At 35.4% G+C, this 13,413-nt stretch overlaps 1 protein-coding gene across 1 annotated transcript in view; it reads right to left on the reverse strand.

Moving 5' to 3' along the window:
* Positions 1-304: 304 nt before the first annotated feature.
* Positions 305-13,413, reverse strand: part of MRPS9 (mitochondrial ribosomal protein S9) — a 33,719-nt gene continuing 20,610 nt past the window's right edge. The window contains exons 6-11 of the mRNA XM_055701980.1: positions 9,753-9,835; positions 6,979-7,054; positions 4,086-4,254; positions 2,271-2,379; positions 1,909-2,078; positions 305-507 (exon numbers count right to left, since the gene is read on the reverse strand). Coding sequence (XP_055557955.1) covers positions 416-507; positions 1,909-2,078; positions 2,271-2,379; positions 4,086-4,254; positions 6,979-7,054; positions 9,753-9,835 — 699 coding nt within the window. The 3' untranslated portion in view covers positions 305-415. The remainder of the gene's footprint in view (positions 508-1,908; positions 2,079-2,270; positions 2,380-4,085; positions 4,255-6,978; positions 7,055-9,752; positions 9,836-13,413) is intronic.

Raw genomic sequence — 13,413 nt, forward strand, 5'->3', positions numbered from 1 at the left:
CTTATCCTCAGATACCTGTGAGGCAGAAAGGGAGGCATGTCAAAGTTGTCCAAATACCTGGTTAGGAGCTGTCTAATTCCAGGATTTAGACAGTCAAGTCACTAAACAAATAGACTGATTTTTAGAAGTTATAATATACCAACAGTTTCATAAATTATTATTGACTTCAGTGGAGCTAAGATGCAACATCGGCATTCGAGCTGCTCTTCTAGATTCAGCATTTGGCAAATCACACCATAATTTTCCACAATTTTAAATAAATTTAAAGAAAGTTGTTGCTTTTTAAACAGAGAAAGCACAGTAGTTATAATGGAAAAAGTCTTTATTACTAAATATATTTATACGACAGTTTTAAATCATAAACCAGTATGTTTGAAATTCTGGTAGCATTCTGACATTCTTTGAATACTCAAACTTAACGCTTTTTCCAAGTGAATTTCCGTCTGGCTCCCTCTTGACCAGGCTTTTTTCGTTCCTTCACACGTGGGTCAAGCGTTAGCAGTCCAGCTACAAAACACAGAAAAGCACCCATTTGTTTACCGGTTTTAGTTGGTATTACAGACATACTACATGTGTGGGATTCAAGGCAGCCAATAACTCTGCATAGGAACGGTAACATCTAGAAGCATAAGGGTTCAGTACAAAACACAAAAGGAATTTTATCAGATGCTCTAATATTTTAACTTTTCTTCAGTAAATGAACTTTCTTCACATTTTACTTCACAAACCACTAAGAAAATCCCACATTGTTTTATATCTATACCGCTTAAGCCTTTACAGCAGCAGACTCCAAACATTTTTGGTCAGTAGCCCCTACCAGTGAAAATTTTAAGCACGCACCCACAACGTATGTGTATTTATTTATTTATAAATCTCATACAGTAGTGCAATTGTAACATTTTCTTCCTGCACTCCAATGGATCATCTTGTGCAACACTGGGGTGCACACATCCCACTTTGGAGACCACTGCTCTGAAGTGGACTTAAGTGTTTCCGAAATATATTTGGCAGTGTCCAAAACACATTCAGAATTACACTGTTCTCATCACAGATAGCCAACTCATTACAATGTCAGTTTACAGGGGTATTCCTAGCAAGTCATACTTGTCAGTACTGAAAAATCAAAGAAACTTGTTTCAAAGATACTAGCACGAAGATAGCTTTACTTCCATGGATGGCAATAGAGTAAAAAAAAAAAAACAAAACACATAGCTGTTCTGCCAGTAATACATGCAGGTATGCTCCCTACTAGTCCAGGAAGAGCACAGTTAAAAGCTCACTGTTCATAATTCTCTATTTGGTGAAAGAAGTATGGCATCTAATCACAGAGAAGCAGCAAACGCTGCAGTTACCCAAGTAAGTTCTATCTTATCATAGGTAACTTGGAAACCCTAAATAAAGCAAGAGAGGAAAGAAGCTCCTTCGGTCTGGCTAACTGTACATAATGTTTCTGCTCATTACTAACCCCTTCAATGCTAACTCTCTAGCATCTAGTTTATGTTCAAGAATAAAACTTCTTTAAACATGAACAAGATGCAACTAACCAAGTAAAACAAAATACAATGTTAGGATCTTACAGCTCACTAATACCTGATCCACATTTATTTGTTAGAGAATAAACATTCATGTTTTGTGATTCTATGTTGAGGCAATATGGTTAATACAGCCAAGAGAGGTCGTGAACAGATGGAAAAATGCTCAAGAAGTCATCCAAAATGTACACAAAGGATGCTAGGAAACAAGTGAAAACAATTTATAAATAAATGCAGAACCCTTCCATGCATTATACAAGGTTTCACTGGGATTATTTACTCAAATTTGCACTATCTGATCCTTAATGATCCTTCTATTAATTCTGTTAATTATCAGAAACACATTAAGAAACACTGAAATAATTTCAATTCCTACCTTGCCTCATGAATTCCACCTCCTTTTCAGTCACAAAACTCCTTAATGCTTTTGCAGAGGCTAAACGTATTGCTCCAGCTTGTGCGGATCTTCCTCCACCAGAGACTGTGCAAACCGTATCATGTTTTCCAACTCTATCAAGAAACTGGAAAGGGAACAACAACTGTTCTCTAAAAAACAAAAAATATAAAATTTAAAAAATTAAAAAGCAAGACCAATTTTCATATAACAGTATGTTATACAGAAACTAGAATATAGCATCAACTCTGTGGAACACAGCACCAAAATATAATTGCACGACATGACTTTTGCTGGAATAATTTAAGTACAGAGAAGAATACAGCATTTCATGGTGCTCTCACCTGTCCTGCAACACTGGGAAGTAATGTAAAATGTCTATTCCATTCACTGTAATTTTTCCAGTCCCGTTGTCATAAACTACTGCAGTAGCTCTTGCTGTTTTTCTTACACCTTAAAGGAATTAAAACCAATCTGTTATGAGGTTTCCATATTCTACAGAACTTCAAGTGCCCAAGAATTTAAGCAAATCTCAACACTTTCATAGAGTACCAGCTGCTTCTTTTTGGAGGCTGAGGTAACAACAACAACAACAGAAGTCTATTAAGCAGGGGGAAAATGTGTGTTGGGAGAAGATGAGAGGTAACACTCTACCTCCCAAAACTTCAGTAGATCAGAACTCTCTATTGACCTGGTGACGTCACTGTATATGAAAATAAACAGTTTGCTGAATTCCTATGTTTATCCTAAGTACAATTTCCAAAAACATTAAAATACTTTATAAAATCATACAAAGGTCCAGAAGTTTAAGAATATTCACATGGAAAAGGTTAACACTTTAATTATACTGGCATAAGTAATGCCTATGCATCATTTAGCATAGTTTCCTCAGAAATTACTACTTACAGTTACCTAAGTGCATTAGCTTCAAGTTAAACTGTGCTAAAGCCTAAGACCAATCTTCTGTAGCACAAAGGAAGCAATCGTTCTGATAAATTATGAATCAAATTGGATAGTTTTCTTAATTTAGGGGGGTGATGGGACACAAGACTGTTCTTGAACTTATAAAATCTGGTGGCTTTTCTTACATAACATGGGGTGCATGTTTAGCAAACCTCAATAACTACTGTTCCGAAGACTCTACTGAAACCCAGTGTGGATTAAGTCCCAGTTAGGTGCTCTCACATCTCCTTGTCACAGCATCTTGAAGCCAACCCAGCTAGAACAGAGCTCTCTAGCCACCTTGTCCTCAAATTCTCTGCGACTTTTGTTCTTATCCTCAGCTGCTGCCTGCTGCTTAAGAATACATGTCATCTCTAAGATTCCTCTTAAATGTGCAGCATAAAGTGTATGTGTGCACATATGCTTCATCCACAAAGTCAGACTTTCCTGTAAGTGTGTTGCTGTGTTACTTTTTCTAGGCAATCACTCATATCGTAGATCATATTCTTCCACTGTGTGATCCTCCACTGAAAACGTAAGCAGACTGTGTTTAGAAAGTACAGAGACCTTCATGGCTTTTCTCTAGCATCTTCTCCACCTCAATACCAATGACCAATTCTTGTCTCTGTCTCAAATGCTCTGTCCACTTGTTAAAAAAAAATAATAACCTATGAATTCCCTCTTTGCGTTATCCTATACTGTCTGTAAATATCCAAATGCCTTGGTATTTGTTCTTTGCATCTTCGAAATTCTCCTTTGCAGGACTCCCTACAAAAGTTATGATAACGGTTACTTAGTGGCCTCAGCATGCCACTTTAATATTAAGCAATGACACTGTTACATCCCCGGAATTCTCCATATGTGTTCATGCTCCCCTAGTCCTCCAACCCTTATGTTCAACACTCAACTCTTGCCAGCAATGAAAGTCTTTTGGTATCCTACAATACACAGCACAACAGGGTCCGCTTTACAGAGGTACTGCTGTATAGAAATACAGATAAAAACTAACAGTTGATAGACTGTGCCAAAAACTTCCACTTTGTTACCAGGCCATGTCATAACTTAGTACGCCATAACATAATTAAGTTATACATACAACATACACATAAGCATATAAAATGAAGTACTGACAGATTCAGCAATGTTGTGTATACTATTAGAAAGTAGCATGAAGACGAAAAATTCTGCATTATTACCAAACAACTAAAAATTATTACCTTCACCAGTGCTGAAGGCCACTCCTCGCTCGTCATACTTCAAGGGCTCAATAACTACCTTTTGTAACTGAATAGGAACTTCTCTGGTAAACTTTTGCAAATAACTCTCCTCGATGTCACTACATGGCAACATCACCAATTTTTGTAGGAGCTGAATAAATCTTGAATACTGTAGACAACAAGACTTCATTAAAGGATGCAAGTGTAATTGCATTTGCTTAAACTTTCTATTTCTGTATAATTTATCTTTCTTATTTCATTTTTTTTATGATTTCTGACAAGATGACACTTTTGCACCTACATGCTGATTTAAGAACAGCATGCAGATGCACCATTTTCTGTGTGACTAAAGATACCTAGTTCTGTCTTCAGGCAACAATGAAACTTTAATTCAAAGCATAACCAACCCCTCTGTAATACAGTATTATTACATTAGAATGAAGTTCATTTCGCTTTTGAAAAGAAAATATTGAGGAGAGTCTTCACTCTTTTGTTTTAATAAAATGGCAAAAGGAAAAGATTTTTCACCTCATTTTCAATAAGTCAGCATGTTCATTGACTTGGAAATAATTTTATTTCACTAAACTGAACCTCTTAAATGATTATATTTCATAATATATACAGGAAATACCTATCTATCTATCTTTGGCTGTTCAAGCTGAGTTACTTTAATGTTTATGATTTCCTTTAAAACTGAACAATCAAGCTATTTAAAAATTCAAGAGATACTTGACTTAAAGGGCAACCTCTTGAAATAAATTATCCTTTGCTACTGTGTGGTTCTCCTTCCCCCTTGCACCCCCCTCCAAAGTTCTTCAACATGTGATTAAAAAGTAAACACCACTGTGTTAACCCATTTGTAGTAAAAGCTGGGATGTCCTGTTATGAAGTGTTACTGGCAGGAGCACTAGGCAGCTGGCCACTGGATATAAAGGTATGCAATCATCTAAAATGGATTTTTCACATAGCTATCATAACCTTATTTTTGAAGTTTTCTTTACTTACAAGTTATTAAAACTACTTTTTCTTCTCTCTCTGACCAGAGTCTTCTGCACAAAATTAATACTTTTCTTGTAACCTAGCAATAGCCCCTGGAACTCTGACATCATGTGGAAAGCTACTTTTGTCTAGTGACAAGACACATATGCGTGGTAAAGCCTTTGAAGAGCACAAACTGAAAAACACAAAAATTTAAAAACTTTAGAGGCTATAGATGAAGAAAGCTTCCAACAGTCTTCACTTGCAGAGTGCAAAGAAGAAAAAATATCAATAGCTCTGATTTTGTTTAATAATGCAAACACCACAGAAAATCAGAAAATTGTTGCAATGGCAAAATACAAGAATTTGAGCAGGTGAGACTGGTAGCTTATATCAAGACATTTCAAACAGATTTAAACATTTGTTTCTATAGACCAAGGCTTTGTGGTTTTACATGCGAGGCCAGTACGTACAAGGGTATGGGGGGGGTTTGTGGCTTTTTGGGTTGGTTTGAGGTTTTTTGTTTGTTAGGGGTTTTTTTTAAAGTGCACTGCAGTCTACTTTTACAGATGTAGAGTGTACAAAAATCAAGCAGTGAAGAACTCCAAGCTGTTTGGTCATACAACTAGACCAGTTCCTGGCACTCTGAAAGGAAGAACAGCCATTCCAAATGCAGGAGCTACCGAAAACACTGAAGTCCTAACTGCTTCCCCACAAGGAAGATAAAGGAAGTCTCCTGGGTATACCAGGATGGAGAATTTACAACAGTGATTTCTAACTTACACTTACAGGCCACAATCTGCTCAAGACCTTTTCACATCGCCCATAGACAAGGAAGCCATCACGTGTTACTGTTCTGAATGTCAACTGAGCAAAGGGCACGCTTGCTGCTGCTATGCTATTTTTGCAATGATGCTGTCCACAGGACAGAAGAGATTGAAGAACACTGTTTCTAGGTGAGGAAATACTTGGGATGCTCAAATAGTGTTATGTTCTCTGGTACTATCATATTCAAGCTTAAACTTTCAAAAGAAAACTGAAGCTGGCCACACAGACTGAACCTGCTGTTACAAAATCTGATGCTATTTGGGGGACTGTAGGAGAAAGCTCTGACTGAGAAAAAAGCATACAACTATCAGGATAAATAATTTTATTCCCAAAGATACATGTAAAGAAGGACTCCAAACTTAGACAGTGATAGAGTTTGCAGCTACCAGGGAAACTGCAAAACCATCCTCTCTCCCACCATATTAACATTCAAGGAGAATATAACAACAGATACCTGTGTCAGACCACAGATCTATGTAGCTTTGCATCTTGTTTCTGGTATTTGATTCTAAAATCATTAAGAAAAAGGACTCCTTATTTCTGATAAGCCTTCTATGTGACTTTTCCATCATTATCATGTCCTTCTTCAGATTAAATAATTAGAAACTGCGTGCAGGTTTAGCATTACACAGATCCATTGTGTTTCCCAACTTGAACATATACCCCATATCTACAATAAGCAACAGAGTTTCTAGCTCTGTCTGGTTTTCATCTGTAACTAGAATAAATAAATATTTATTTCTATTAAAGTGTTACTATACTCCATTCCTGACTACATAAATAGACGGCAAGGAACAAGTGATCTAGGTCGCACAACATCACCAGAAGAAAAACTAATCTTAGTAACAATGTAAACCCCTTAATAGTTCTGTACTGTGCCAGATTAAAAAAAGTGACACCGGTCACTTTTCAAGACATGATGAATGTGACAGTGCTGTGAGCATATACAGACTTTATGAGAAGGATGACAATTCTTTTGAGGAGCACCTGCTTCTACAAAGTACCTTTTCAGTACCTAAAAATGCATCCAGAGTCCGTATTTTTAAAGACACAAGCCTCCTTAAGGTTAGAAAGATCAATTACTTACATCATCATCTGACAGTTTTTCTAACAACATTTCTTCCAATTCAATCTTAGTCAGCCATCTGCTGCCAGCCAGGTTTCTGTTTAAAATACCACATATATTCTCCCTTTAATTAACCATGCAATTAGAATTACATCACAAAGGACCACACATGCAGTCAGTCTTCATTCAGAAATAAGTTTTCCATTACAAATGAATACAGAGCACATCCCTATAGTAAACATGAGAAGGCCTATGTTGATTTTAAAAGATCTGTCTTTTGAAAGGGACAGTAACCATGTATTGAGTTAACCACATGAAAGTTACAAGTATCAGTTATGCATTATTCATATTACTGAAGTCCCAGATTGAACTAAAGTAATATCATAAAACTAAAGTAATACCATAATAGTAAGCAACCTTCCCCACAACTTCGGACTTAGTTTTAAAAGGCTAGGAAAAAAATTGGTTTACAAGCAGCAAAGAACAAAATGAAAGGCAGAACCTTAAAATCAGATTCTCAAGTAGCACAATTTTGCCTCGTCTTTACTTTTCCGATCAATACAAAAAACTCCACTAGCAGCAGGTAGTACTAGCAGTAAGCACAGTCAAAGAACTAATGCAGGAATGACATACTGTATTCTGTCTATTTGTAACCTTCACCTGTTTAGCACAGAATCTGCACTGATGATAACAAAAGCAGAAATGCCTAAGAAAACAGCCTCATACAGAGATGCTATACACAAAGGAAAACCAATGCTTGAAAATCTTTGTGAAATATGTATGATACGGAGTGATCAACTAAACAGAATGCCACCATAAATATATATGTCAACATTATCAGGTAAATTTAAGGCAAAGCTGTAACTAGTTTCTTACTTCTTCAGGTTATTTAGAAACTATCTTAATGAAGGTTTTCAGCAGCATTAAGGAAGCTGTGATTCAGAAAAGCACTCCTTCTGAAGGTGATTTTAAGTAGTACTTCTTCTTAAGTATGTATTTTAATGCTTTCCTGAGTCAGGGCACAAGAAACATTTATTTAGAAACAATGCTGGTTTTAACAGTAATTTTAAAAAGCTTCTAAACCTGACAGACTCAAGTATATACTTACATTTACATATTGCTACTTCCAGTGAAGTCAACAAATTTTTTCACATGTGAAAAGCTCTAAACAAAGTAGTTCAAGATCAGGTCCTCACCCTAGCTAATACTACAAAATGTATCCAAAATAGATAATTTGGGGAGCCTGAGGTGGTTGGCGACCAGCCCTACCCACCCACTACATACACTTCGGAGAGAAATTATCCAGGCTAATCTGAGAGGAAGTACCATATCCAGCGTGGAAAATAAGTCTCAAAAATCCTTTAAATTCTCTGAGCTTTTACAAAGCTAACAGGAAAAAACCTTTCGTCTCTGACTAGCTTTAGGTCGTTTTTCACATCAGTAAATCCACTGGCTGAGCTCTGTAAGGAGTCAGGTTGTTTTTTAGCAGCATACACCAAGCAACTAAATTTATTTTTTCTCGTCTGCTCAGAAGCTAACATGAATCTACAATAAAACATTCTGTGGGTCATAGGACACTTTATATCATGAAGAAACATGAACTTCTGTTATTTAAGAAATTGAAATAATCTCAGTAAATTAATCCTTTCTCTTCCTAACACAAATAACAAATGGCTGAAATTAAGAAATGACAAACCAACATGATGTGCAACTGTAACAGCACATAAATCTGGCTAGAAAATACACAGCAAGAACAAAGATAAAAACAACTTGGACAGTGAAAAAGTAACTACACGGAAAAGCAGTAAAAGCCAAAATCAAAACTTCCTAGCTGTAACCGTTTCTTTTAAAGACTTGCTTAATTTAATATGCTAACCTATCATTAAAATCCTTGTAAAATATCTCAAAATAGAAAAATCAAAGATACAGTCTAAGAGAAGCAAACCCTTCTTAAAGCATATACCCATTTCAAAGACAATCCCGACTGTATGCACTAAGAAAGTAGTGTAGCATCTCCCATAGCTGCTTCTGGTTGACACATCTCTTTTCTGTTCAGCAGCTAAGTAGCTACAGAGCTTGCTGTGCATACCAGAGAAGTATAAGAGGACAAAAAGGAGAAACTAAATTCAAATACTAATAATGGTGATATTTAAACAAATCCAACCAAATAAACTTTTCTAAGATTACTACAGTTTTCAATTTAGCTGTTCAAAGGCATTAGAAGAAAAATAGTGAAATTAAGTATTTTGATACTCTTCAAGTTAAATATTGGTAAGTAAAAATATTCAAGAACTAATTAATGAAAGACTATTAAGAGAGCTCAGCTTTAGGCCTTAGGAATTTTCCAACAACTTATTTGGCAATTTAAAGGCCTCGTTTTCTTATAGAGAGTTTACCTCCTTTTTTAAAAGCCTTTAATAAAGAAATAATTAGAAAACTTCATATACAGCAACGTAGAATTCTGGATATTCTCTACTTATTTTCAAATCATTCTTAAGAATTTTTATATAAGACAGAATATTGAAAAGAGCAGGGAGAGATTAAAGAACAAGATAAATAGGTGGGGTTTCCCTGTTCTAGCAGGGAGAAGCAAGGACTCCACACGTACATACTAAAGGTGAGACTTTTCAACCTGGAATTATCATGCAAGTATTAGACAAGGAATAAGGAGCGTCTGAAAATGTGCTTGTGGAATAAAAGCCAGGCAAGGCAAGGAACCACAAGAAGTGACAAAACAACATACTGAAGCATTTTAAGAAAACTTGTATGAGTATTAATTTTAACTGGAAGTTTACCTTTTTTCCTTCTGAGGAGGAAGGTCTTGAGCAATCAGTTGGTCTTCATATTTCTGAACATTCAGCAATTTTTCATATGTTTCCTAAAACGTATAAAGTATTAAATATTAAATGGGAAAATGCATTTAAAATTTGGTTATTTAAAATGCACGTTTATGTGGTTTTGCTCTCCAACACTTAAGATGCAGAAGTCAGAAAACAAGCAGAACTCTGATGATAAAAAAAAATCACAAGTTAAATCTAAACCAAACAACCTTTAGACAGTGTATATAATATTTTCATATGCAAAGTAAATAATTTTGAATTCTGGTATTTTTCTTCAACAGTGTTTGTTGCCTTCTTACATGCGCTTGTAAATAAAAAATTCTCAACTGTATAGAGAAGAGCAACTACATTTTTATAACTGATGTAACTCTAAAACATACTGTACAATAATTTCATCAGTCCATTCTCATTTTAGCTTGCCTTCTTCAAAATACTGACAAGGTTTAAAGACTATAAATAATTTCATTTAGTTAGAGTATCAACTTTATTAGTGGTCTCTATCAGTCAGAACTCCCTCTTGCCCAGGCATGTCTATAGCGCCACACATAGTTGTACGTTTACCATAATCAGATTTTTTGTTCTTTCAAACATTATAAATATATTAAAAAAATACTGAAAATTCAGAGTAAAACAATTTTCTCAAAATTCTTAGCTATGCTATTATTTTCAAACAATGCTGTGATACCGATTTACCACTTCAGAAAACCTAAAGGAAAAAATATTCCAAAAAAGTCACACGAAGTATTACAGAAGAAACCCACTTTTATTTTCAGGTTTTCAGTTCAGACACTTTCTGAACTATTTGGTTCTAAAATATAACATCTAATGTTCTGAATTACAACAGTGATTCAAATCACAAGTTAAATAGCAGCATTTAGAGAAATAATTATAAATTATACTGAAACAAAACAGGATTGTTATACTACAGCAAAGTACTTATATACCAAATAATTTACTTCCATTAACAGGTGAAAATAGCAAGCTTGTAATAACTTTCATATACCTTATTAATATAATGAGTTTTACCAAATACTAGAAACTAGTATAAGAATTGGTAGGGACAAGAAACAATGGTTGGGGTTTTTTTCTTTGTATTACTTACAAAAGACAGTAAAAGAAGAAATGTGAGACAGCTCTGTATTGTCAGAAATTAACCAATGAAATACCAGTTCTTAACGTAATACTGGGATTTGCAACAGGATGCAACGAAATTTCTGCAATAGTTTACATTTAAAAAAACAAATGAACAAAAGCCCCTTGCTTATTTATAAACACCTACTGTTCAGGCTGATTTATCCACTAACACAAAAATACACCCACACATTACTAAAAATATTTGTATTTAAAGTGTATGAACTAAGAACAGATCATTATCTGAGCTGCACTCAAAGCATTTAAATGGGGACAATTTACTAAAGTCTTTCATGCAGGTCACTGGTTATGTTTTTAACAGCACAATGAAACAGAAGTATTTTTGGAACAACTCTACAGTATAAAATCCTGAAGTACAAAATCATCCATTTTTGAGACAGCAGAACTCTTCGTGTATTATAGTAGTATGCTTTTCAGAAATCCTTCATTTTTTGACAGACACATCTGCATCAGATTGAAGCTAGGAAAAATTACCTTCAAGCATGGAAAACATCATCGAAAAGAGCACAACAAAACATATTTTCAAATATTTCCAGGCCTCACAAATATATCTGTAGGTCTCTAAGATAACAAGATATGGTAGCACTACTTTGGACAAGGTTCATGTCACATCACTAAATGGCTCCATTCAGAGCTATCAGGCTGCAGAAATTATTAACTATATATTAAAAGCACCAGCCATGAGGTGTGCCTTACACCAAGCAAATTTTAGGCTTACAGATTACCACGAGATCCATGAGTTTCTGCATTTGGAAGTGAAACCAGGCACAATGACGGTATTTTGGTGTTAAGATGATGAGAAGAGGCACTGCGTTACTAGGTCTTACAAATGTCTAAGGAGCTTTTTCACTTCACTGCTAGCCTCTCAGCTTACCTCTTGCCTTCCTAAGGCACAGCGTCACCTTCCCACCTGGCAAAAGCAGTCTCGTTTGCTTTCTCACAAATACCCATCATCTTCACAACACTCTGGCATATACATTTATGTACTGGAACAGTCAGCAAAAACCACGTGAACCAGGAGCTCAGCAAAAACACAACTATATCGCAGTTCTTTAAAAAAGGGCAGGGGGACTGAATCACAGCTGGTACCTCCAGACGGACTGACTATAGTTTGAATTGCTTCTAAAGAGAAAGTGAAGTATTTTCAGGTAACACGACGCAAATCAAAGGAAGACCTAAGGATTTTGTCATCATATTCAGAAACATATGATAAACACGGACAAATGAAACTTGCGTTGCCACCCACTGGTTTTTAGCCTCAGAAACTCACTGTTACAACAGCAAAGAAAGCTTTACAACAGCTGGAACAGTAAGATTTTCCTGAAGACCTTCCCTAGGTATTCTCAAAGAACATCAACGCTCCATAGCCTGTTGAAGTTCTAAGAATGTGCACTTCTTAGAATTAAAACAATCTCTTTATACTGTTCTGGCTAAATTTCAGTAATGATGTCCATTCACACAAAGAACTCTTTACACAGATGAAGACAAGTGACATTAAAAAGTAGTATTCTAAAATACATCCCAAGTTTAAGAGAAACACTAAATATAATTTCTTGCATATTTCTGGCAATGAAAGTGGACTTGCATCTCTATGAAATAAAATTTTGGTCTGAAGTATTAAAAAAAATTAATGCATGTATTTAATCTCTGTATAGCGATGAAGTCAACAGACTAAAAGAACCACTCACGTATGAAGAAAAGTATGTGGATAAGCCTTTGCAAAATCAGGAATCGCATGTAATGCCCACTAATTTATCTGACAAATCTTCACTCCCTAACAGCTAGAGAAAGCTTCTGAAGACACACTCGCTCTTTCAAAGCTGGCAGGTGAAGATTTTACTAATCACTTCAGGATTCAATAGTCCAATTCATGAATGTACACATCTGTGTGTCTTGTAAACTCAGCTATTACACAGTCAAAATAGCTGATTTTACAAGATTGGCTACGTACTGAAATGCTTCCATTTCTAATAGAGAGATCAAATTTCAGATCTCTGCAAGGATGCTCTCTTAAAATTAAAAACATAGTATTCTCATTTTACCCTGCATTAAAAATGTAGGGAAGAAATTAGCAAATGGAAGCCTAGAAGAAGAAATTCTTACAGGGAAAAAAACCCCAACGTTTTAGTTAAAATATGCTGCAGAGCCCACATTTTATGTAACAGTTTGCATTTTTCTTTGCTTTTTATGTGGTTTTGACTTCAGCATATACTTTGGGCGTTTTTAGGTTTTGCTTTTTTAAGAGTTAAAATGCTCTATTGTTAGAGCATTTACCTCTGATCTACAACCTGGTATTTCTAAAACCGTGCAAGAAGCACAGTTACAAAACATTACTATTTTGCTAGACACAACGTTATGAAGAGACTGTTTCGTCTTGTTCTGCACATTACAAAAATATATTACTCTGAAAAACTTTTAAGTTAATGATAGTCAAACATTTTTGAAATGGTGTTTCATGCAATAA

This window comes from Falco cherrug, chromosome 2 (genome assembly GCF_023634085.1).
Source record: "Falco cherrug isolate bFalChe1 chromosome 2, bFalChe1.pri, whole genome shotgun sequence".
Classification (NCBI taxonomy): domain Eukaryota; kingdom Metazoa; phylum Chordata; class Aves; order Falconiformes; family Falconidae; genus Falco; species Falco cherrug.